General features: G+C 38.5%; 1 protein-coding gene across 1 annotated transcript in view; it reads right to left on the reverse strand.

Annotated features, from left to right (window-relative positions):
* Window positions 1-2867: 2867 nt before the first annotated feature.
* Window positions 2868-26450, reverse strand: part of ANXA5 (annexin A5) — a 35871-nt gene continuing 12288 nt past the window's right edge. Inside the window, exons 3-13 of the mRNA XM_032146605.2 lie at window positions 21972-22056; window positions 20377-20471; window positions 19076-19189; window positions 17317-17407; window positions 14084-14163; window positions 13561-13617; window positions 7420-7513; window positions 6427-6522; window positions 4825-4883; window positions 4474-4596; window positions 2868-3400 (exon numbers count right to left, since the gene is read on the reverse strand). Of these exons, the coding sequence (XP_032002496.1) occupies window positions 3341-3400; window positions 4474-4596; window positions 4825-4883; window positions 6427-6522; window positions 7420-7513; window positions 13561-13617; window positions 14084-14163; window positions 17317-17407; window positions 19076-19189; window positions 20377-20471; window positions 21972-22056 (954 nt within the window). The 3' untranslated portion in view covers window positions 2868-3340. The remainder of the gene's footprint in view (window positions 3401-4473; window positions 4597-4824; window positions 4884-6426; window positions 6523-7419; window positions 7514-13560; window positions 13618-14083; window positions 14164-17316; window positions 17408-19075; window positions 19190-20376; window positions 20472-21971; window positions 22057-26450) is intronic.

Genomic DNA, 26450 nt, shown 5'->3' on the forward strand with positions numbered 1-26450 from the left:
TTGACATGCCTTCCTCACTAAGCTGAATCATTTCAAACTTTTGATTTAAAGTAAGAGATGTGTGAGTCTCTTCCTTTCATTTGAACACTCCGAGGCCATTGCAGGGTTATTAATTGGCCTAATTTCAATATTGTTTTGTCTCAGGGAATAGAAAGGATCAAAGAGAGAGAGAGAGAAATGGGGGAACAGCCAGTCGGTGGAGCAGTCAGAACTCACATATTTATCAATTAAGCCCACTGCCTTAAATGGGCATGGTTCATAGCACCTTAATTATGACTAACATTGAAGATCACTGATCACAGATCACCATAAGATACATAATAATGAAAATTTAAAATATTGCAAGGATTACCAAAATGTGACAAACAGATAAAGAGTGAGCACATGCTATTGGAAAAATGGTGCTGATACACTGACTCAATGCAGGGTTGCCACAAACTTACAATTTGTTTAAAAAAATTTTTTTTTATTTGCAAAGTGCAATAAATCAAGGTGTGTCAGCAGGTACAAAGGAGATTAGATCTTTGTTGTATGAACTGTAAATGTTTTCCCGTTTTTCATTTGTCCTTTAAATTTTCTTGGTGGCGATTTTCCCTCCCTCCCTCCCTCCCTCCCTCCTTCCCTCCCTTCCTCCCTTCCTTCCTTTCCCCCTTCCCTCCTTCCAGGCTGACTGCAGCCTTGTGCTCCTGTGCTCAAACAATTCTCTCACCTCAGCCTCCCAAGTAGCTGAGACCAGAGACGTGTGCCACCACATCCAGCTAATTTTTTGTTTGGTTTTTTAAAAAATAAAAATGGAGTTTTGCCATGTTGTCCATGCTGGTCTCAAACTCCTGTCCTCAAGCAATCCACCCACCTTGGCCTCCCAAAATGCTGGAATTACAGGCATGAGTCACTATGCCTGGCCCTCCTTCCTTCTTCACGTAGTTTTTGATTTTTAGGAAATCCAAAATAATTATCTTTTTTCTTATGGCTTCTGGATTTTGGGTGATAGAAAGGCCTCCCACTTCAAGATCATTATGGCAGACATGGAACTGCACCACTTAGATCCCCTTTCAAGAAAAGACTCAGTACCAAGCTGTGAAAAATGTGGGTTGCTGACAGCCTCCAACTCTTAATCTCCTTCAGGTTTTGCCTCAGCTTTCCAGCCAAGCCAAGCTCTTCTCCAGAAGACATTTAGCCAATAATTGAGTAAGGAAGGTGGTGGCACAGGGCCCAGGCACTTCTGTCTCACAAAGGGCTCTTTGCAGGAAATCTTTGCCTCAGAGTTCCACATGATACTGGCAGAGATTTGGTCAGGTCTGCAGTGCAATCTGATGACGCCCCTTGCCCAATCCTGCCTTCTGCCTGTTCCATTCAATAAACCTGTTGCATCCCTAACTCCATCTCAGCATCTGCTTCCCAGAGAATCTAAAAGGTACAGGTCTGATGAAATCCCTCCATGCTTCTTTCTCGTATGTTTATGATTTTATTTTTAAATCTGTTTCATTTTGAGAGTTACCTGATATATGAGGTACAGAATCAGCCTTGTATTTTCCTAGATGGCTCCCCAACTGTCTTCACACCATTTGTTAGAAAAAAATGCTATCTTTACCCAGCAAATTAAGACCTACCTTTAACATATACTAAATTTCCAAATGATTTGTTTCCATATCTGAACTTGCTGTTTTGTCTGTCTATTCATGCTACAGCATTACACTGTTTCAGCTATTCAGGATATATAGTCTAATCTGTGTGAACAAGAGTGCTCCCTCACTTAAGTGCTCCCTCCCAACTCTTAAGTTTTGCTAACAATCCTTCCTTTTTTGCATGATGTTTAGAATCAGCTTATCTAGTTCCACAAAAATTTGCCTCCCAATAAACTCACAGAGAGCTGGGAAGAAGGTCACTAAGTAGATAAATATAGCAAATGTTTTTTGTGGATTTTTATTTTTTTAATTCTTTTATTAATAAATTTTCAGATCCAGACCTACAGAAAATATAGCAAATGTTAAAGCTCACTGGTGGATTTCTCTTGAAGTGTGACTAATAAATAATCCAGGGCTTATATTTAAAGCCAGTGGCCTATTTTCAATAACAGAACTCTTTGAAACATATCATCTTCTATATGAAAAGTATAACCAACTGATTCTCAACTTGCCTCTGCATTAAAATTGCCTATGAGCCCTCTCAAAAAAAAAAATCCAATATCACGTGTACACATACAGTTTTTAAGATTCCCCTGGTTATTCTGATGAGCATGAACGGTGGTGAAAAGATTATTATCGCTATTTTAAAGTTTTCAAAGGAAGATTAGTTCATTTAATTTAAAAAATCTTATTAATGGCAATTACTTGGCTTTAAAAAAAAAATGCAACCAGAAGGGCATAAGTACAAAAAGAAAAATGACACCAACTGAAATGGCAGTTTGAAAACAGAAAACTGAAAGGCAAATATTAGAAGAGATTGATAAACTGCTTCTTTCTAGAAAAAATTATTGTCTTTTTTATTTAGCTCAAAGAAAGTGACAGATGGTAAATGGGAGGGAAGTTCACAATAGGAAAGAGGAAAGAGAAAGGTAGTACTCTGAATTTTTGCATTAAGTTTTATAATTAGCTTTTCTACTAAGCAAGTAGCACCACAAGCATTGCTTTAATAGATGCCTAAATAAACATGGTGCAAATAAACGAGAGACTTCTTTGATCTTTCCTATATTTAGGAAAAATCATATACTATGAAGGAAATTTAGTCTATGGTGTTGCATTTCTTATTGCCCAAACACCAACTGTAAATTCAGTTCTCAACTAACACCACTGTCAATTATTAGCTTAAAAAGAGATATCACTGTTAAATAAATTTAATAATAAATTTAAACACACATGTACACATAATTCAGGGGGACAGAAATGTTTATTTTTCATTAATCTTTTGAACACAATCACCATAATTTTACAGGTTTAGTTTAGTTGCGAACTTGACTAATAACATTTCCAAGAGTTCACAACTTCAAGGCTAAGGTTCTGATTAAGGTATCACGGTTACAAATGTAATATAAATGAAGTTTTTAAAAAAGGCTAAAAGCAATCTGGCCTCTTAAAAAATATATATAAATGGAAAATGGCCAGGCATTAAACTTAGTAACATGAGTACACTTTAGTACTACAGCAGTCAAAGAAATCTCCACTAGAGATCAGAAGGAAGCACCACTATTTTCTTCTATGACGTGTATGTGTTGGTCGTGAGCATGCTAGTATGAATAAGGCAATGTGTCAAGCACTGGCATACAAATGCAGCTAAAGGTGCTGAAGGAAGGCAGTGGGGAGGTGCAGGCACACAGCAGGGAGCTCTTCCCCGTGACATGTTACTAATCTTCTCCTCCACAGAGCAGCAGAAGAGCTTTCTTATAGTCCCCAGATGTATCTCCCTGAAATCAAATGTATTCCATTAACCTCCATGACTCACAGAAGCCATAGAAAATTTTAAAACTAACAAATAACTGGCAACAATTTTATTCATAAGACTCTTCTCCCAAGTGGGTAATCTCTGTGACTTTCACATCAGGAATGTTATGCAGGGAGTTTCCTACCAACGTAACCTCAGACACTCAGTATTCCCTGTGGTAACACAAAGAACCGGGAAACTTTAACAACTATAGTCAAATCAAGCCTTCTAAACAGAATAGTTTCTATCACTTGGTATATATCAGCTAACACAGGCAGTGCTGGGGCTGCAGGGCTGTCATGGCTCTCCCTCCGAGACAGAAGGGCAGGACATGCTTTGCATCTGCTTGTCTCACATGCAGACATGCATGATAAATTAATGTTTCAAGCTAAAAGTGCATGGGTAAACTCTCTAGTGTCCTTTGGGCCAGCCAAACCACACACATGCTAAACTAAAAGCTTCTGCTCAATTGAAATCTTGCTTTGCACATGGTCCACATTAACCTTTATCGGAAAAAAAAAAAAAGTCAAAAGACTTAAGCTAAATGTAATTACAGGCCACAGAGCACCTTGTTTTAAAAAGAACAAAAATGATACTAATACCTAGGGGCTGCTTACTCCCAATATGACCTGGTTCGCTCTCTCCTGAATTAGAAACCAGCATCAGAGATAAGGTGATAACAGACGATAAAGAAAGGAAAAGCTGATATGAAATAAAAGAAGGACTAATAAAGACAGCTGGAACTGATAAAAGACAGAAAGAACACATTATTATCAGAGGCAAGGGGTTTGGTTTGTTGAGTCATCTGTCGCCACTACTAAATAACGCTTCTGAGTTCACCAAGAGCCTCGGCCACATCAATACCCATGCTTTCACTTGGGAGCCATCATCTCTACTTCAGGAAACATTATGCTAAGCTTTTTAACTCATTGCTCTAATCGTGTCACTAAAATTTTAAACTTAACACAAGAATCAGGTTCTCCTATCCTTGTCTTTCGTGCAACATACCGCTCTGCTTTGGATTCCCAAACATAATTTAAAGAAAAGTTCTACTACCTTAATCATGGAATAAAGAGAGGTGGCAAAATTCTTCCTAAACTCCTTCCTGATGTTAAACAGATCAATCTCACTCCTGGAAACCATGACTCTGATGAGGGTATGATCATCTGTCCCAGCTCCCTTTTAAAAAATAAGAAGAGAGAGGCACAATGCTTAAAAACTTCAAACATAGGATCAAATGCTCCCGGGGTGCAGGTGAATCAATAAGGTATAACCATTTAGTAGAACTGGGTTGAATGTTATAAGGGAAAAATTCCCAAGGTCTATCATCTAAAACATAAGCAAAAATGAATAATAATAATTAGTAAGAGAAATGTATTAGATAGAAGGTTCATGGTCTCCACTTACCTTCATAGCATAATAGAGGGTCTCTGCAAGGTAGGCAGGTATACTTCGAATAGACTTCACTAAGAAAATAAACAATACAATGGTCAAATGCTATTCTGATATGTAAAGGATTAAGTAATTAAAAATCAAGTGCTGCTCCCTGCTTATAGCTCTACTTCTATAAAAACACAAAAGTACCAGAGGCTAAAGAGCTGTAAGCTTATCTGATTTCCTCACTCACCAAGTATTTTCTTAGACACTGGCTTGGGTTTTCCTTGGAGTTCTGAGGTCTGCATAGAAAGGCATGGAGAATACGGGCACAGGTTTTTTCTATGCCCCTTGGTTCTGTGAGGACTTTTTGGATGCTGCAGTTTGGGCAGCCTGGATTGTTATCATAATACCACAATGTTCTTCATCACCAATAAATTATACAAATCCCTTGGAAGTTTTCATTCCAAGACATTCAAGCAAATAATACAAGATTACTATACTATCTAATTTTTTTAAACTCTTGGGCGATCTTCCTATACTCTCTACATATTCTTTAATATCAGTGATTCACACAGAGCAGCATGAGATTTATCCATTTCAGTATAAAAACAGATAAATCAATATCAGAAAGGATCTCTTCTCTGAACATGCACGTGTTGAATGTAGGTTTGGGCTGCTCAGACCTCGGTCTGCTTAGCTTCAGAAAACCTATCATGAAAATTCCTTAATATACAAAAATAATCCTTGCATGTGGAGATTTCTTAATTCTCCCTTTTCTAAGTCTTAAGAAAAACAGCCACCAGTAACTGAAAATGTCTTAATTTGTATGTGTATTCTAATTATAAAGGACCTGTCTAAAAGTTTTCTGGTAAAAGTACATTAACTGTGTACTCAAGTGAAAGGCTACTTTTAGAGTTGGTTCATGCACATCTTTAGCTTACTCTCCTGAAGACAGACAGCACAAAAGTGTGAGCTCAAGGCCAAATACTTGGAACAAACAGCAGACAGAGGCTCACTGCAGACCCACATGAACAAAAGGACCACAAGAGACTCACAAACTAGATTCTCCCTAGCTTTGGAGAATACATAATACTGCAATCAACTGCACAGATTCAGTTCTCCAGTTTTTCCAGATTATTCTGAATATTTAATTAAAATAAAACTAAATTACTTAATTTGAAAACAACCATCATCACATCTTCTATTACATCAAAGATATTCTTCTTTTCTAAACCGGATGACAATTTCTTAGTCTGCCTCAAAGCTGAGAGGACAGTATTCAAAAAAATTCTAAAATTCCACAGGTATCAGAAATAATGTTTACAAGCCTCTGAGATAATGTCCACGACATTTCAGGTTTATCAAGAAATAATATTCTTAATGCATCTTCAAAATGATTTTTAAACAATTATCTTAGTATTACCATAGGATTTAGATGAACTAACCAGACAATCCTGTATTTCAAACATCAAAATAAATTTCTGAATTGGAAATTTGGGAGTTTGCTTCCCCTAAATATCATATCAAGCTCTTCCTTTCATACCTAGGTGGTTATTTTCAGATGCAGCCTCAATCGAATAAAATTCCTTAGCTCTTATCACCAAAAATATCAATACATTGTAAATCACCTACCGACAGCAAGGAGTAGTTGCTCTAAATTGCCAGAAGTCTCCCGGTCAATGGTTTCCTCAATTTGAAATCCTGATATAGTCATGTACTTGTCAAGCACTAGAAAAGATAAAAATGATTCCCTAATCATATAATCTTTCTAGAAAGATGGTATTTACTCTGATTAGGTAATGTCTCACTGAACACAAATCTCCCCTTCTTCCTTGCTGACAGAACCTTGTGCTCAAAGCCTCAATGTGCCAAGCCCTAAGCAATGGATTGTAAATATACTTTGTTCACTGATTGCCCAGCCCCCTTACTAGTTATAGCCAATGAGACCTAAAGGTAAATCTACTGGAGGGATGCTGAGAGATCTCCTCACTTAGAAAAAGTGATACACAGATACGACTAGTTTACCCTTTCCTTTCCTTCCTGCTGTGAAATGGTTAAGTTTGGAGCTAGAGCAGACATCTTGTGATAATAAAGAAATGAATACGAGAAAGAAAACCAAAACACTAGGGACAATGGAGCAAAAAAAAAAAACCAGAAAGATCTCAGGACCTGCCAAATAAACCATGGAATCCCACCTCTGGAAAAAAAGCCCAATTTTTAAAGCCACTATTAGGGTTCTCTGTCACTTGCACTAAATTCATTCCCAACTGATACCACAAGTGCTGATGAATCCAGAGATGAGGCTGTGGGTACCAACCTCTAGGAGGAAATACGTGTAGTGAGCCACTACTCAATGATGTGTGACTATGAGAGGAACAATCTGAGATCTGACCACCCTTGCCATCCTCCAATAGTGAAGGGTGGACTCAGGATCTCTAGTTTGTAAAAGCTACAACAGCAGCAAAAACAATGTGAGATTTCTCCAGGTCACCAAAAGGAAGAAATATAAAAACTGATTCATTCGCTAAGGCCCTGCTATGTAGCAGATATTCTGTCACACTGGCTCATCATGCACTTTCCAAATTTACCAATGTATCTGCCCCATACAGACTTTTTTTCGCTCACCCTTTCTCAAATGAGACACACTTCGTGTTCCAAAGATGGTGATAAACTTTTCTTCATCTGTCCCCCATTTAAGTTCTCCAGCCTGAAATAAAGCCTGCAAAAATTTCAAACTCAATTAATAAATTGTTCCTCCATCTCATTTCCAGGTTCTTAATCACACTTGTTTTTTACTCCCTGAATTTTAACTCACTTGATTCATCATCTTATATTAAGAGTTTTCATTTCTAATGCTTCCTACTCTGAAACTCAGCTTACTGAGTTTGGAGCAACTTTGGAGCTTGCCACTGAACTGTGCCACAGAAGTTTCATGGGTCCAAACAACAAAGCACAGCAATGGTGCAAGGTTACATGTTCCCAAACTGTCTGCCATAACCTCCAATCTTTCAGAAGCAACAGTATGGGTCAGGAGAAAGTTATGACTACCTCACTGTTGATACATCCATTTATAGACTTGGAAAGGATTTAACTGGAAGCTAAGTTGTCTGCCTTTTCTGTTTTGCTTGTTCTATAGCTGTTCAATAGCACATGATTAAGAGTACACTTCATATTTTCTCTTTACAACTGAGATTTAACCAAGGCTAGCTATAAAATGTTTTCGTATTTCCAAAGATCACAATACATTTTTAAAAGGTTGTGGGTATAGCACAGTGCCTGGCATACAGAAGCACTCAATAAATAGTGGTTGAATAGTCTGAGTGCCCATACTTCCTTTCTGACATGGGAAAAAAAATATGCTTTCTTGTGCTCATATAACTGCCTAAAAAAATAAGCTTACATACAAACATCAACATTGACTCTGAATCCACTTATTGACATGAGAATAATTTATTAAAACCCAAAGAATCAACCTTTACAATGACTGTACTATCCTTTTATTCATTTCAAACTAAGTCTACAAAGCAAGATGAATGTAATTTGCTGAGGCTGCTACTTGCAGTTGGCCTTATGCCCATAAGCAGCAATCCAAATAAAGATAGGAAGTGATAATAACGGGCTTGAATACAGAAGTTTTGATCACAGTATGTTTGAACATGTAGATTATGGTGGTAAAGATCTACTTCTTATTATATTTCTGGAGAATAAGAGAAAAATGAGACTCATGTATCTTTACGCTCAATTTTAAAATTAATTATTTTAATGATAAAGATGAGTAATATCAATTCTGGCCACGTGAACACACTTTTAAAACCTAAAAAGACAGTAACTCTGAAAGTCATGCATGTATCTAAATTTTAGAACTATATCATGATGACATAGACCTTTCTTAACTTTTAAAATCTATTTCAAAAACAACACAGGTTCATTGAGATATTTTATAAAACTAAGAAAGAACAAAAATAAGAAAATAGAAGTTGCAGGCTAGGCATGGTGGCTCATGCCTGTAATCCCACCATTTTGGGACGCTGAGGCAGGTGGATTGCTTGAGCCTAGGAGTTCAAGACCAGCCTGGGCAACACGTCAAAACCTGTCTCTACTAAAAATACAAAACTTATCCGGGCACGGTGGCAGATGCCTGTAATCCCAGCTACCCGGGAGGCTGAGGCAAGAGAATTGTTTGAACCCAGGAGGCAGAGGTTGCAGTGAGCCTAGATCATGGCACTGCACTCCAGCCTGGGCGACAAGAGCAAGAAGGAAAGGAAAGGGGAAGAGGGAGGGGAAGGGAGGGGAGGGAGAGGGGACAGGAAGGAGAAGGAAGGGGAAGGAAAGAAAAGGAAAAACGGGAAAGGGGAAAGATAAAGGAAAGAAAAGGAAAAACGGGAAAGAGGAAAGAAAAGAAAAGTTGCTATTAATATCAATACCCTGAGGGTGCTAGTTACTACTTCCAGTATGTTTCTACATGTAAATAAAATATACAAATATATTAACACCTAAATGGGTGAGGGACTCGTACAATATCACAGACATTGATGCACACATTTCTTATCAACTGTTTTAAATGTCTAGAAATGTTCTCTAGTAGGTACAGGAGTTAAGCCTGTTATATGGGAATAATTGGTGAGATGTCAGTTATTTTTACCACAATGTTTTAATTTTCTTAGGAGAATTATGTTTGGGATCAATACCTATTGTAAAACTATTATTAAGTAATCATATGCAATAATAATGATGGCTTCTTCATACAAAACAATGATATTTAACAGTTTTGTTTTAATCTAAGTATCCTTTCTTCTAAATGAGGATGCCCAATATTCATTGATCCATCTGGATGAGGGACCCTTATACCCCTTCCCTAAGCTTTATGGTTCAGCCTGAGTACAGTTTGATAAGCCCTGGTTCAGTGCAAAGGATGAGTCTTTGGAGTCAAAACAAATGTGATCTATCTGCAAGATCTCAGATGAACTACTTAATCTCCTCTTCAGCCTCAGTGTATATAATCATTAACGGAGATTATATAACTTACATAATGCATTGAACAGTGTCAGGTAATCAGTAGCAAGCACCCAGTAAACTGATTACTTCTCCTTCTCCCTCTTTCCTCTAAGAGTTCAACTCTCCCTCCGGAGAAAGAATAAAACAAGGATTTACTGGGGAAGAAGGTAAATCTGTTTTAATGCATTAAAAATATTAAATCAATTTAACACATTAAAAATGTTAAAAAGTGGATTATCTACAAAATGTTCGGTTCCCAAGTAAATGACTCACTATGGCTTATCAAACCTCTCAAATAATAGAAATCCTCTTAGTGCCAGGTATCAGTAGAGACAAAAATGCAAAAGCTTATAAAAGGGCCCTTTAGCTGTCTCGGCTTACTCTCAACTAAGAAGTCTCAAATTCTCACTAGTGGTAACAGTCCAGCTGCCCTTGCTACGAGGTACAAGTTGGTGTGTTCCTTTTTACAATGCTGAAAGATTATTTGTTTTCAACAGGTTTATTGATTAATAATAATACATTTGAAAGAATCAAAAATAATAGCCAGTGTAACATGTTCTGTGTTGCTCCTAGTCACTGGAAGGCTAAGAAAAGCTTGGATTCCATTCAAGGGATATTTTAAAGTAACTCCATAAAGCAGTTTTCACATGTACAGTCTCACATGTACTCCCAGGGTTCTGAATGGTTATATCCACTGCATGACATGTTAAGTGTCACCTATACAGCCTCAGTAATCAAAGGACCAAGGATGCAGGCATTACCTGAGAGCATGTTCAAAATCCAAACTCCCAGACCCTGCCCAGACCCACAGAATCAGAATCTGCAATTAAAGGTCCCCAGGTGCTCCGCATGCCCATGAAAGTTTGAGCAGCAGTGCTAGCCAGTAAGTGCTCCCAGGAGAGAAATCAATGAAAACAAGGTTAAAATGTACTGTTTTCCCCTCAGGAGCCTCACGCTGCAGCAATGCTCTCATTACATCACTGACTATGCTGGGAAATCTGCCCTCTGCTCGCGAATGCAGGCCTCACTGCAGACATCTGAGAAGACTGGAGTTGGTTTCTTACACTGTGACCCTGAAAAGCTCCCAGAATTCCTATCCTACTCTTGACAGTAGGAATGAGAGAATCAGCACTATCTTCCTAGCAAAGCCACAAACAATGCTTGGAAAGCCGTAAGACCACCTCAGTACTGAAAAAAGCCCCTAACAAGAGTACAACTCTGTAGGGTTGCTCTAGCACTCTCCCCGAAAGAAGGTGGAATTAAGCTAGATCTATGCTTGAGTTGATATTTAATAAGCCCTTTAATGATAGAGAAAATCAGAGAAGGCACTAATACTCAAGAACACTGAATATCTTATAGTGAAATATTCTTATAGTGAAATATTAATATTCAAGAACACTGACTATCTTCTAGTGAAAGAGAAAGAGCTTTGGAGTCAGACAGGCCTCGTTAGGAATTCCAACTCCACTGCTATTCAGTGGAAGCCATGGGTTTGTTTCTTTATCCATAAAAGGGAAATTGCCCCTCTCTGGTAGAGTTATGTGCTCATTCATTCATCAGTTATTTACTGAGCACCTACTCTATGCCAGAAGCTGAGGATACAATTGAACTGACAGCTCAGGGGGCCCAGGAAGGCAGTCAAGTAAATAGGCGGCTTCCAGAGAAGGTGACAAGAACTGTGACAGGAAGCCTGGGGGGGTGGCTATGGTTTTCCCTGTGAGGGGCATCTAACTCTAAAGTATCTAAGCTGAAGACTGACTCTTTTTTTTTTTTTTTTAATTATACTTTTTTTTTTTTTTTTTTTTAATTATACTTTAGGTTTTAGGGTACATGTGCACAATGTGCAGGTTTGTTACATATGTATCCATGTGCCACGCTGATTTCCTGCACCCATTAACTCGTCATTTAGCATTAGGTATATCTCCTAATGCTGTCCCTCCCCCCTCCCCCAACCCCACAACAGTCCCCGGAGTGTGATGTTCCCCTTCCTGTGTCCATGAGTTCTCATTGTTCAATTCCCACCTATGAGTGAGAACATGCGGTGTTTGGTTTTTTGTCCTTGCGATAGTTTACTGAGAATGATGTTTTCCAGTTTCATCCATGTGCCTACAAAGGATATGAACTCATCATTTTTTATGGCTGCATAGTATTCCATGGTGTATATGTGCCACATTTTCTTAATCCAGTCTATCGTTGTTGGACATTTGGGTTGGTTCCAACTCTTTGCTATTGTGAATAGTGCCGCAATAAACATACGTGTGCATGTGTCTTTATAGCAGCATGATTTATAGTCCTTTGGGTATATACCCAGTAACGGGATGGCTGGGTCAAATGGTATTTCTAGTTCTAGATCCCTGAGGAATCGCCACACTGACTTCCACAATGGTTGAACTAGTTTACAGTCCCACCAACAGTGTAAAAGTGTTCCTATTTCTCCACATCCTCTCCAGCACCTGTTGTTTCTTGATTTTTTAATGATGGCCATTCTAACTGGTGTGAGATGGTATCTCACTGTGGTTTTGATTTGCATTTCTCTGATGGCCAGTGATGATGAGCATTTCTTCATGTGTTTTTTGGCTGCATAAATGTCTTCTTTTGAGAAGTGTCTGTTCATGGAAGACTGACTCTTGAAGAGGACTCAGGTGAAGCGGGGTGGCAGGGGCAAGAGGGTGGAGAGAGCATGTGAGAGAGACTGGAGGTATAAGTAAACAAGACACAGATAACAAAGGGGCTTGTAACCCATTTAGGAACCTGGACTTTATCCTGAGGACAATGGAACCACCAGAGTCTGAAGGGGCTGGACACAACTGGCTTGCATTTTCTAAGACAGAGTGAAGCAAGAGTCAAATACTGCACAGAGAGCCCTCGGTAAACATTCAGTTCTTTTTTTCTCTCCAGCTAGACAGATGACAGCATTCTGAAACCATTATAAAATCAACCTACCCAAAAGAACAACCACTCTCCTCTTTCTTGTTAGCAAAGTGAGATCACTCATCCATGGGTTGTTCCACTGGAGGAATGAATATGGCTCTTCCTTTTTCAATGATACATGACAAACAACCAAGAATTGTATATTCTTGTAATTGAAACATATGACCAGAAAGATGATTGGTGGTTCTAGGAACCCAAGTAATTCCCTTATTACCAATTTCCAGTTTTCAGCTCTCATGTTTCAAATTTCTTTTCCTATATTTTAATAACTGTTTTATTAACCAGACTGAGACTTTATAGGGGTTTAAAAGTCACTTAAGAGGAAATTTTCATTTGGAATCACTAAAAAGCAGCTGACAGAAGACCAATCCTACTTAAAATTCTGTCAAAGGAAATGCAGAGAAATTTCCTAATACCAAAGTAACTTGTCATCTCTTATGTAATTAAACACCACTTACTGTTAAATACTTTATTCTTTCTTCTTTATCTTCTCCTGCTAAGAGACCCACTGAATAATTGGCAGTGGAAGTAATAACACCTGTTTTTTGGTAAAATTCTCTATTTTGTGAATGTTCAATAATCACAAAAAAAAAAAAAACATGTCTAGTTGGAACTCACTATATAATTTATTTTATTTCGTTTCAGCTTTAAGGTAAAATATTTTGCTGACCAGGTCAGAATAAGAAAAAGCTACTTATGTAGGTCTTATGCTATGTAAAGAACCCATTAACAAGATTATCACTAGAAGCTATTACAACATACATTGTGATTTTTCATTACCATGAATTATTTCTTCATTTCTACAGCATAATAAAGTCATCATACCCTGGTGTCACTCACCTGAGCATCTTGTTCAACTTGAGCTTCATCAATTCCAGCATCAGGGTCTCTGTTAGCCTATGAGAGGTCATATGTCACATTATTGAACTATAGAGCATTCTCATTCAAAAGGAAAAATGGTTCCATCTGATGGTTATTCAATAACACTCTTTCTCTAGGAATAATATGCTTTTATTACGATCAATCCTGCACTATCTCACATTATCATCACACAGCACTGTCCAAAACCAATAATGACCCTCCTGATTTTAAATTCTATGAAAGAACAAGATACTGCTATCATTCTATGAAAGGAACAAGATACTACTATCTAAAACAAACGTATGAGTTAGCTGTTAAGAATTTAGACTGGATATTCTGAAACACAAACAAGCACAGGCAACATACAGCCAGAATCACTGCAGTAAGAATCAGCAAGTACCACAGATTATTAAAAGAATTTTAAGTGACCTTACTTAACTAGATTTAGCCCAGTCCAACTTCAGGCTTTTTAATCAAACTGTAATTAATCTCCACCCAATACCTGAAGGAGAACCACCAACATCCGCTGGTAGTACCCTGAAGTGTCCCCCACCACGTCATCTTCCAGGCTTGAGCCATATTCTGCAACAAAATAATTTCATACTTATTTACTTCTTCTTTCAACTAGAAAAATAATCTTGCCCCATTAATCAAATGAAAGTGATGTAAAAGAAGAAATAATTATATTTGGTTAACATAAATTCCCTCTATTCCATCTCTGAATGCTCTAAGCAAATGCTTTCAGTGAGTGGTTGGACAAAAATGAATTAAAGTCTCCCAAAGGCACTCAATTCAAACTTAAATCAAGACTCGGCCATTTAGAAATTCTCTCGACCAATGTAGTCATTAATCTATAGATACATGATGGTATTGGAAAGTCTCCAAAACACAATCAATCGTAAGCTTAAACTCTATTTTGCTTTCTTTCAAACCTTTTATATGGTTAGCTTCCAAATGTCTTCTATCTCTAATATTCTGAGATTTATTTCTTTAGGCATGGCCATCACTCCCCCAATAAGGTATTTTTCCTCTGCAGAAATAAAGTTAACTCTGAGAGACAGCAATGATATTTTAAAGTATGCCCCCCTCCCACCTCTATTTCCAGCTGCTCAATGTAAGGCCATATACAAGGGGAGAATTGGGATCTATAAGAGTCTACAAGTCTTTCTCACTACTCTCAAACAGTTGCTATTAAAGGAAAGGAGGCCTTACTCTAAGGTATTTAAATATTTAATTATTATGCGAAAGCAAACAAACTTTAATAAAAGCCTGAAACTTCTATTTTAAAGGGCCCAGAAGAGTTACGTGTTTATTTCAACCAGTTACCCAAATACAAAACCTTGTAGGAATCTTTAATTCTTTCTTCTACACCAACACCTACAAATATTAACCATTAAATCCTATCACATGTTTCTCCTGTCCCTGATTTATCCTCCTCACACCTCTCACTAACCTAGGTTGGGCCACAATTCCTAAATACCTAGCTTACCTCCCACACACATAACTATCCAATTAGCCTCTCAATTCAAGTCTCCTTCCTGCCTCAATTGTTCCTTCAGCACTCCACTGCTCATTGAGGAATTTACAGTGCCTGTGAATTAAGTCCAAATTCCTAATCCAGTCATGCAAAACCATCTATATCTGAGCCTAACCTCGCTTGTTCCATTTACCTCCCATAATGGACATGCACACATCCTCCATGGCAGCCAAGCCCTCTCTGTCCCTCAATATACTCTCCACAGTCCAGTCTCCATGCCATTAAAGACAGGCAATACCTCACCCAAAAATACCTTTTCTACCTACTCAAAATGCACCTAGTCTTTTTTTCCCAGTTTTATTGAGTTATGATGGACAAATAAAAATTGTATATATTTAAGGTATATACTGTGATGTTTTCATATATGTGTACATTGTGAAATGATTACCACAATCAAGCTAATCAGCATATCCATCACTTCATATAGTCTATATTTTTGTGTGTGGTGAGGACATTTAAAATATACTCTATTCACAAATTCCAAGCATATAATACAGTTATACTTTCACTATAGTCACCACGCTGTACATGAGATCCCCAGAACTTATTCATCCTAACTAAAATCGTGTATGCTTTGACCAATATCTCACCAGTCCCTTCTCCCATTCACCCCGCCCCTACACCCTAGCAAACACTGTTTTACTATCTGTTTCTATGAGTTCAATTTTTTTAGATTCAACATAAGAAGTGAGATCACACATAGCTTATGCCTTGTGCCTAGCTTATTTCACTTTGCATTATGTCCTCCATGTTTATCCATGATGTTGAAATGACACGATTTCCCCTCTTTAAGACTGAATAGTACTCCTGTGTGTGTGTGTATTCTTTATCTATTCATCTGTCAATGGACACTTTGTAAACCTACCTAGTCTTGAAACTCTGCTGCATGTTTGATTTGCACCATGAAGCCTCCCTAACATCCAAAGCTATGATGACCTCTCTCTTCTGAATGCATTATTGCATTTAACATTATTGGTATTTTACTTTAGTTTGAATTTTATTATCCTTTAAATATTGCAGTCATTCTGTCATGTCACCCCCTGAGGAGACTACAGGCAAACTGCTTGAGGACAGGAGCTGTGTTATGCACACCTTTTGTCACTCATGACAGCCTGTTAACACACTGCCAGACACATAGCCAGTGCTCAATTACACGGCTGAGTAGGACAGACCACACAGTTATTACCCTCTTTGAGCACACCATTTGTAATCCAGTAGCACAAAGGCTCTCATCAACGTCAACATCCCCAGAAAGAGATCTTTGAATAGTACATCAAATAAAGTTCAAAGTTGAGATACATGTATCACTTCTGCCTTAGCGGTTGGGAACTTACTGCCTTTAAAAAGAGAAGCAGGAAAGAGAGATTCAGCCATTTAGAAAGGTAATTATATAGTTGCTCTAAACAATTTTTTACTGTTTTGACTTGCTGTTTTGACTTGCTGGGTTAACAAAGCCATTTCTAAGATTAACAAACTAATGGCAAGATATGGCCCCTAGCAAAAGACACTAGGCTTGCAGTCTGTTGACTGGGCTGAGAAACTGGATAGTCTGACCCTCCTCAGTCAGGCAGGAGAAAGAGTTGGCTACAAGAAATCTGGTAAGAAAAGGACTCTCTACCTCTACTTTTTATTTCATTTTCTTGATTCTATTCATGGGACATATTTTAGGCTGAAATGCAGATTTCTGTTCACGAAAAAGACACACTAAAAAGAAAAATCAAAATGCAGAATATTTTATTCAAGCATTGCCATTAGCTAAGACAACATACATTTACTCAAATGTACTTTATCAACTCTGATGTGGGAAAGGGTTTAGGTTTCTCTTCCAAAGTTGCAAGTACTTTTCATATAACTCCTAAATTTTGCTAGCATAAAGCTAAATATTTTTAAAGGAGGAAAAACCATTTTTAACTTAATGTTAACATAAAGACAACCTGTATATCTCTACACTAATTGCAAATCCTATGCAAAAGTAAACTCCATCTTCAGCAGTGGCTTCTTATAAAATATTAAAATAGTAGAGGATAACAAGGCAGTCTTTTCCTTACTGAAGGAGAAAAACAGCTTGAATTGCAGGTCATTCATTCATTCATTATTTACTGCCTGCCTCCCATACCTACAAAGGACTGCATTCAAATCAGAGAAATGAAGGAAGTGATAGTGGAGGTGAAGTCAAAATATAACTCACAAACATTTACCTTCTTCATAAACTTGTTTGATGGCTCTTAGTTCTTCAGGTGTCCTTGAAGCAATAATTTCTGTCAGTACTTTTTCATTTGTTCCAGCTCCCTGTTTGGAGATTTTAACAGAGAAAACATGTCAATAAGATTAAAAAGAAACAGCCTGGGGAACAGAGAAAGACTCCGTCTCAAAAAAAAAGAAACTGATTTTCCCAGAATAGATGTTACCCAAATTGCATAGTTATATATATACTATCCAGTATAACATGGATTTATTTGTATATGAGTTCTATTAGTTATAGAAATCACAAGTTTTAAATGATTTTTCTCTCCAAAGACCATTTTATTCTTTTTGTCTAATGGAAAACAATGTTTATCATGTGTATGTGTGTATATATGCGCACGTATACATAACCAGTTACATAAATTTGTAACTTTTAATTTTGTCAGTTAATTCTAGCTTAAAAGTAAAACGTTTTCATGAAACATGAAGTAATTTTTTAAAAACTGAAAGAGTAAAAATGAAAACTTCACATAAATGTACATGGAAGAGCACTGATACTTAATAAGCACCTCAAAAGATAAACCCCTGACCCCCAAGTTAAGTGCTGTGCAGTCACGGGAAAATTCTACATCAAAGGTAACAATAAATATAGCATTGCTTAATTATTAGGAATTAGAACAACAGTATAAAGGAATTGGGACTTGCTTTCTGGATTTTTGAAAAATCATTTTAGTTGGCTTTCCTTTTTCTGCTTTTAAAAATCACATCTATATCTTAAACTAAGAGATGCAACAATATAGCTGAACTTATTTTTTTAAAAAAGATAGTATATTTAAGCCTTATTTTCTTTATATTTCTATTTTTTGCCAAAAATCAAGCACTGAAAAACCTAGAGTTCATTCTCTGGCAGAATTTCAACTACTGCTGACATTTCAGAAGTACTCAGCAAAAAAAGTACTTTTCTCAATAACCTCAGATTTTTATTTATTCCAAAAGAATCACCATAGGAAAATTAAGAGACTGAGCACAAACCAGCTCCTATCAGGATGACCCTTCTCCTCTCGCCACTCCATCAGTAAGAATCCCTGAGAAACATTATTTCTTTGTTAAATCTCAATGTGCCCATTCAAAATCTAACAGCTAACTACTGAACTACTTCCTGTCCCATGAGCCTAAACAAATGTGTCAATGCTGTCATATTTATACAACATTCCAAACACCAGTCAAGGGAATACACATTTAATTTTCGCTGCAACTGAAATTACAGCAAGTTTACCACCTACTTCATTTTAGTGTTTAGAGGGGCAGGAAAGAAGGAAAGAGTATGAGAAAAATTTATGTTGAAAATTCTCTCCGAAGCTTTACTTTTAACCTAAAATGATGAGCAATATTATGGTTCCCTAATCAGGCAATTTTCTATTGAAAAAGATAAAATAGCTCATCTGTAATATTTTTTAAACATCCTCAAAATCAGAAGACAGGCATGAAAATAAAATACAAAAAGCTATAAAAATATTAAAATTTTAAATAGCCCAGTACTATTGAGTTTAAATCTACAAAAAGATGAAATGACACACTTGTAATTTTCTCCCTCCTTTACTGCTTATTGCCTCCCTCCTTTACTGCTTATTGCCTCCCAGTTTTGTCTTCCAAGCAACTCTCACTGAAATAATCAGATAAAATTTTTAAAATATAACAAATAAGAGGAAGTAATTACCAAAACAAAATAATACTATTTATGACAAGAATGTTCTTTTCACTCATCCTTTTTACCTTCAAGGCATGTTTCAGTTCATAAGCATCATAAAGCCGAGAGGGTTTCATCAGAGCCACAATTAATTTTTCAAATTTTCCAGTTAGTTCTGATTTCAGGTCATCTAGAAGATCCTAACCCACAGAAAATACAAATTTGTTAACCAGCAGAAATTGTAATAAGATTCTTCTTAAATATGAATGACAGTCCTTTGCTCTAATGAATTCTTTATGTTGCTGTCTCCAAGTAGAAGGCCCATGAGCTAAACGAAACCCCATAACCTTGAATAACATACTTTTAAACTGTGACCAAAATCTTAAACTAAAGCAAACCCACTTATACGTCAAGATACTTGTTTCTAAAAGATGTTTTTCTTAACTTGAAAAAAAGAATACCTTTAAAAGTAGTCTAAAAATATTTCATAAAAATACTATTCTGAGAAACATATCTTCTTTTTAATTTCAAAAAATAATCATATAATGAAATTTACAAAGGACATTTAGTCTCTCATATCCACACATAATAATTTTTTCTTTTCTCTCCCCACAGGTAATAACATTCAAATACATAATAGATTATAGTCACTGTTATGACTCCTGACCACTGGGAGATATCTGTTCCTATGGGGAAATTGTGTATGTAATTATGAAAAAATTATGTGATTGTGAAAAAAAAATCAGTATTTCCTACCTATAAGTTTCAGCATACCACACAACTAAAAATGGTGTTTAGAATACTTTCTTTTTTGCTTTGCATTTGTTTTCTTAGTTAAGTGACATACGTTTTCAGAATAAGACTACATTTTTTTCCATGCATGCACTAATTCATTTAAATTTAAATAATTCAAATAATTCATTTAAATAATTCAAATAAATTTTTTGAATTATTAATCAAATAAAAGCATTTAAATCAACTAATTAAAAATCCATTAGTTAAAATCATGACAAAAGGAACCAAGACTGTGACTGTGTTAAAACAAAACATATTTGAATACAGGCTTACACCTAGAAAACGGATAGTAAGACACCCATGTGAACGTGAGTGGGAAACACAGAGGAAAAGAAGAGAGACAGTTCTCACCACAGGATCTTTTGGCACCTCTACAGCATTAGGCAAGGAAAAACAATTACGTGAGGATAAGCTGGGTGAGCACTGTATCCCAAGAGCTGATAATTTAGAGGAGAGTGGAAAAGAAACAGAAGTAGGGAAGTCGGAATCACAAAATAAATGATGCTTACAAAAGAATATCAGTATATTCCAAACTAGTCTTATAACTGATAGCTGTTCTCCCATTCTCTCTTGGGATGAAATGTGGTCTTACCCTGCCAAACAGAGTCTTAAAAGCTGCAGAGATTTCCTGGCGCTGAGCGTTACTTCGGGATGTCAACAGAGTCAGGATGCTCTCCTCATCTGTGCCTGCAATTTATGGTTAACAATTACATTTTGGCGCCTACATGCATACTCTCCCAATGATCTTGGCAACCTGCTTCCCAGTCACCTTATTTCCTTGCCTCTCCCATGTGAATATAAAATATATTTTATGGCTGGCGCAGTGGCTCACACTTGTAATCCTAGCTCTTTGGGAGGCCAAGATGGGACGATTGCTTGAGGCCAGGAGTTCAAGACCTGCCTGGTCAACATAGTGAGACCCCCATCTCTTAGAAAAAAAAAAATATATATATATATATATATACACACACACACACACACATATATACATGTACACACACATACATATATAAATGTTTTATTAAACAGTTTATTAAAAATTTACAATATATAAAATGTCACGTTTTCAATATATTCTACCCCCCTATTCCCAACATATTGGGAAGTAGATGGAAAAATAGTCCTGCCTTTTAAAAAACTTAGTGCACCTAGTTTTTTAAAAACACACAAATAAGTATGAGCTAAGGCAAAACGTTACAAGTGACTCAGGAGAGATCTAGGTATTAAATGGGACTCAAAGAAGGGTCTCCTAGCTGATAGGAGGTGGAAGGGAGTCTTGGAGAATGCTTCATGGAGAAGGTGACACCCACAAGTCTTGAAGGATGGAAGGATTGTGAAAGGCAGTGACGAAAGGAAGGACAGCCTTTAGCATGAGAGAAAAGCTCAGCAGTGGAGAAATACAGGGCTTTCATAAACAGCAGATAAGCCAGCATGGTTGGGTCTGAGAACACATTAAACAGTAATGGGAGATGAGTCTGGAAAGGTGGGCTGGATACAATGGAAGGACTTGCAGGGCCAGAAAGCACATGAACAGTAGTACAAAAGAAGCCTGGGCACAGGAGATCAGTGACACATGGAAATCCTTGAGATGAGAGGTTTTTAAATGACTAGAAAAGAGGCTGGGGAAAGAGAAGAGACTAGCAGAATCAGAATGGGATATCTGATTGGGAACAGAGCTGCACAGCTGCTCACCTGCAGGGATGGCTGCCTTATCGACTCGGGCCTCTACCACACAGGTGAGGGTGACAAGCTCAAAAGCACGGAGGCTGAATTTAACTGCCTGTTCAGTTCTAGAGACTGAATATTAGGGATGGTTTATGGCAAGCTTGTCCAACCCATGGCCTGCAAGCCACATGTGGCCCAGGACAGCTCTGAATGCAGCCTAACACAAACTCATAAACTTTCTTAAAATATTATGCAATTATTTTGCTTTTTTTTTTTTTTTAGCTCATCAGCTGTCATTATTGTTAGTGTATTTTATGTGTGGCCCAAGACAATTCTTCTAATGTGGCCCAGAGAAGCCAAAAGACCGGACACTCTGGTTTATAGTATTATTTTGTTATCTTAACATCTCTCTTCTCCTACAGATTTAGATCAAAATATTCTAAAATTATTCTTACTGTAATTAATGACTTGTTTGGAAAAACAAATATCACATTTGCTTTAGAAAGAGGAAGCTAAATTTACCCAGGCCTTTCATGGCCTTCCGAAGAGTTTCTGCATCAGCCCGCTCATCAAATCCAGGGAAGTCAGTCACAGTGCCTCTGAGAACCTAATTCAGGAAACACAGTGGTATTATTCATATCATGACTAATATGACAAAGTAAATAACACAAACAGGAAGCCGCTTGCTATGTATCATATTCAGTCATTAAATAAATTTACCATTTGATAAGATTTGTGACCCCTTTTGAACTGGGAAGGGAACCATTTACAATGGGAATTGGCAGGACCGATTCAGCACGGAAGCTATCCTGATCACCTGTAATACCATCAGTGGGAAGGCTGGCTCCCTCTTCTCTGTGACGAAACCCACCAACACCTCCTGGTTCGCAGAGGGCACGTCTTTGCAGGTTCCCTTCCCATTAAGTCTCATACCATTTTGATCTACAAGCATACTGAGCCCGCATTAAATCTTAATACCCTATCCTGAGTACTCAATTCTAAGCAGTGCTCTTGTTACGTGCCTTTTGATCTAAGTCCTGTTTCTGTATACTTACTTAGGGACTTTACAATAACCCAGCAAAGCCTGAAATGATTGCTCATGTGCCACAGGAATACAAATTTTTGAATTTAGAACTTTATAAAGGTGTATTGGAAGATATTCTTCATAAAGCTTCCTGTTACACATTACTTTATCACATATATACACTGCTTTTAATAACCTAATAACCAAAATATCTTCATATTTCAAAAAAAGATAGTGATATCGGCTAGGTGCGGTGGCTCACGCCTGTAATCCCAACACTTTGGGAGGCCGAGGCGGCGGATCACAAGGTCAGGAGATCGAGACCATCCCGGCTAACATGTTGAAACCCCGTCTCCACTAAACAAATTAGCTGGGAGTGGTGGCGGGCGCCTGTAGTCCCAGCTGCTCGGGAGGCTGAGGCAGGAGAATAGTGTGAACCTGGGAGGCGGAGCTTGCAGTGAGCTGAGATCGCACCACTGCACTCCAGCCGGGGGCGACACAGTGAGACTGTCTCATTTAAAAAAAAAAAAAAAAAGTTAGTGATATCATTAGATCCTGAGAGTCATAAGGCTTTATTAATACTGAGCCATAAATGTTTATCTTATGCTAAATGGAGGCTCCCAGAATTTACTTTACCAATAAATGTTTTTGCATTCCCTCAAAACTCCTGCTTAGGTACCATCTAAACTGAGAAACAAACAGATAAAAGGACTGTAAAGCTAGCCTGGTTTACAATCTTACATGTCTTATCATAAATGCACAAAAGCACAGTCACAAAAAGGAGGAAAGTTTCTTTTCCATCTTAGCCTCCAATTGTTGCATATGCCAACAATAACATAATACTAATCAAATTTTAAAAGATGACAACAGAGAGAGATAGCCATGGTGAAGAACTTCCCCAGGGCATAGTGTCAAAGGTCAGTTCAGTGGCCTTCTCTCTTTAGTGGTACTAAATTAGGCTTCCTGAAGAAGTGGCACTCATGGATCCAGGAGATAGTGACAAAGACTCTCCCTTTGTCCACACTTTGAACAGGCTCCCCTGAGCCCTCTTCTCAACTAGTCCTTGTCATTGGGCCTCCTTTGCCTGCCTAGCAAGAAGCTTGCTAAGTCAGTTTAAGGAGGATACCCCTACTTTTGGTATCTGATCACCCTCTGTTATGAACTGAATATCTATGTCCCTTCAAAATTCGTATGTTGAAACCCTACCCCACCACATGACGGTAAATGGGAGGTAGAGCCTTTGCGAGATAATTAGAATTAGATGAAGTCATGAAAGCAGGGCCCCCAAAATGAGATCAGCATCCTTGTAAGAATCAGCTTGCTTCTCTATGCTCTGTCATGTGAGGCTACAATAATGTCTAGAAGAAAGCCCTCACCACACCCAACCATGCTGGCACCCTGAGACTTCCAGTCACCAAAACTTTGAGAAATGAATTTCTTTCTTTATAAGCCACCCAGTCTATAGTATTCTGTTACGGCAGCCCAATGAACTAAGCTACCCTCTATATCTGATCAATTTCCTCATCCCCTCCCCCAACATCTGATCATCCTGGCCTGCCTTCAGCAAGAATCCTATTAAATCAGTTTAGCACGAGTCCCCCTAACTTGATGTTTCCTGTTAGTAACTTTCCATGCACTGACCTCACTCTGCTTGTTAGCTATAAATCCCCAATCGTCTTCACTGTATTCAGAGTTGAACCTAATCTCTCTCCCCTGTGGTAATAGTCATGACTTACATTGTAATATTCTTGACTGAGGTCTTCCTTACCATCAGAATAACTTTTTCTTCAACAGTAGTCCTTACCCTTGTTCAAGAAGAGAAGACACACTTCTTTCCTCTGAACAGGGTCAGCTATGAGAGAACTTATCAGAAAACCTGACCTCATGAAGCCCCACATGACCTTAACTTCTAAGTCAAGTGGTATGATCATGAGGTCAAAAGAATATAATTCAAGAGAAAAAGAGGTGTTTCCAGGTTGATGTCCCAGCCCCAGGTTGTTGAAAGCACCACTGGTAACAGCTTTCTCTCCCTCTGTGCCTCAGCTAAACAAGGGACTGTGGCCAACTAGGAAAAGGGGAAGGGGAGCCTCTCTCCCACTTGTCTCGTGGAGAGGTTATGAAACTAAGCCAGAGCTGTTCATTCCACCAAGAGGGAAATCCACCCACAGCCAGGCTACTCTCCATTTCCACCTCATCTAAGGAGCGCAGACACATAAAGACCAACAGATTCCCTGCCATTCATTCTATACCTTAATCCATATGAAACTGAATGGTTGAATACTGACAACTTCATAAAAGGAGTTACAGTTTAGAAAAGAAATTGATAAGATTTGAGAAGATGATGCTCAAAACTAGCCTGGGTTAGGAAAGTTCTTTCTCTCAGATCAAGTTACAGCTTCTCTTTAATGAGACCACCTCAAATTGATCAGTATCATTGTAAAAATGAATAAACTCCACAAGTTTTCTTAATGTGAGAACTTAGGACTGAATGCCCCTTGTAGTTCATCTTTCTTTTTACTCATTGACTCACTATCTTTTGAATGTCTCCCACGTCCAAAGTATTATACTAACTACTAGTTAAAAGTCAGGATCCCGTGGAGCCAAGATGGCCGAATAGGAACAGCTCCGGTCTCCAGCTCCCAGCCCCAGCGACACAGAAGACTGGTGATTTCTGCATTTCTGCTTGAGGTACCGGTTTCATCTCACTAGGGAGTGCCTAACAGTGGGTGCAGGACAGACGGTGAAGCGCACTGTGCGCGAGCCGAAGCAGGGCGAGGCATTACCTCACTCGGGAAGCGCAAGGGGTCAGGGAGTTCCCTTTCCTAGTCAAAGAAAGGGGAAACAGACGGCACCTGGAATATCGGGTCAGTCCCATCCTAATACTGCGCTTCTCCAACGGGCCTGGAAAACGGCACACTAGGAGATTGTGTCCCGCACCTGGCTCGGAGGGTCCTATGCCCACGGAGTCTCGCTGATTGCTAGCACAGCAGTCTGAGATCAAGCTGCAAGGCGGCAGCGAGGCTGGGGGAGGGGCGCCCGCCATTGCCCAGGCTTGCTTAGGTAAACAAAGCAGCCAGGAAGCTCGAACTGGGTGGAGCCCACCATAGCTCAAGGAGGCCTGCCTGCCTCTGTAGGCTCCACCTCTGGGGGCAGGGCACAGACAAACAAAAACTCAGCAAAGAACCTCCACAGACTTAAATGCCCCTGTCTGTCTGACTGACAGCTTTGAAGAGAGTAGTGGTTCTCCCAGCACGCAGCTGGAGATCTGAGAACAGACAGACTGCCTCCTAAAGTGGGTCCCTCACCCCTGAGCAGCCTAACTGGGAGGCACCCCCCCAGTAGGGTCAGACTGACACCTCATTCAACCGGGTACTCCTCTGAGACAAAACTTTCAGAGGAACTATCAGACAGCTGAATTTGTGGTCTCACGAAAATCCGCTGTTCTGCAGCCACCGCTGCTGACACCCAGCCAAACAGGCTCTGGAGTAGACCTCTAGTAAACTCCAACAGACCTGCAGCTGAGGGTCCTGTCTGGTAGAAGGAAAACTAACAAACAGAAAGGACTTCAACACCAAAAACCCATCTGTACATCACCATCACCAAAGACAAAAAGTAGATAAAACCACAAAGATGGGGAAAAAACAGAGCAGAAAAACTGGAAACTCTAAACAACAGAGCACCTCTCCTCCTCCAAAGGAACGCAGTTCCTCACCAGCAACGGAACAAAGCTGGATGGACGATGACTTTGATGAGTTGAGAGAAGAAGGCTTCAGACGATCAAACTACTCTGAGCTACGAGAGGAAATTCAAAACAATAGCAAAGAAGTTAAAAACTTTGAAAAAAAATTAGAAGGATGGATAACTAGAATAACCAATGGAGAGAAGGGCTTAAAGGAGCTGATGGAGCTGAAAGCCAAGTTTCGAGAACTACGCGAAGATTGCAGAAGCCTCAGTAGCAGATGCGATCAACTGGAAGA

This window comes from Hylobates moloch, unplaced genomic scaffold (genome assembly GCF_009828535.3).
Source record: "Hylobates moloch isolate HMO894 unplaced genomic scaffold, HMol_V3 SCAFFOLD_3, whole genome shotgun sequence".
NCBI classification, from domain to species: Eukaryota; Metazoa; Chordata; class Mammalia; order Primates; family Hylobatidae; genus Hylobates; species Hylobates moloch.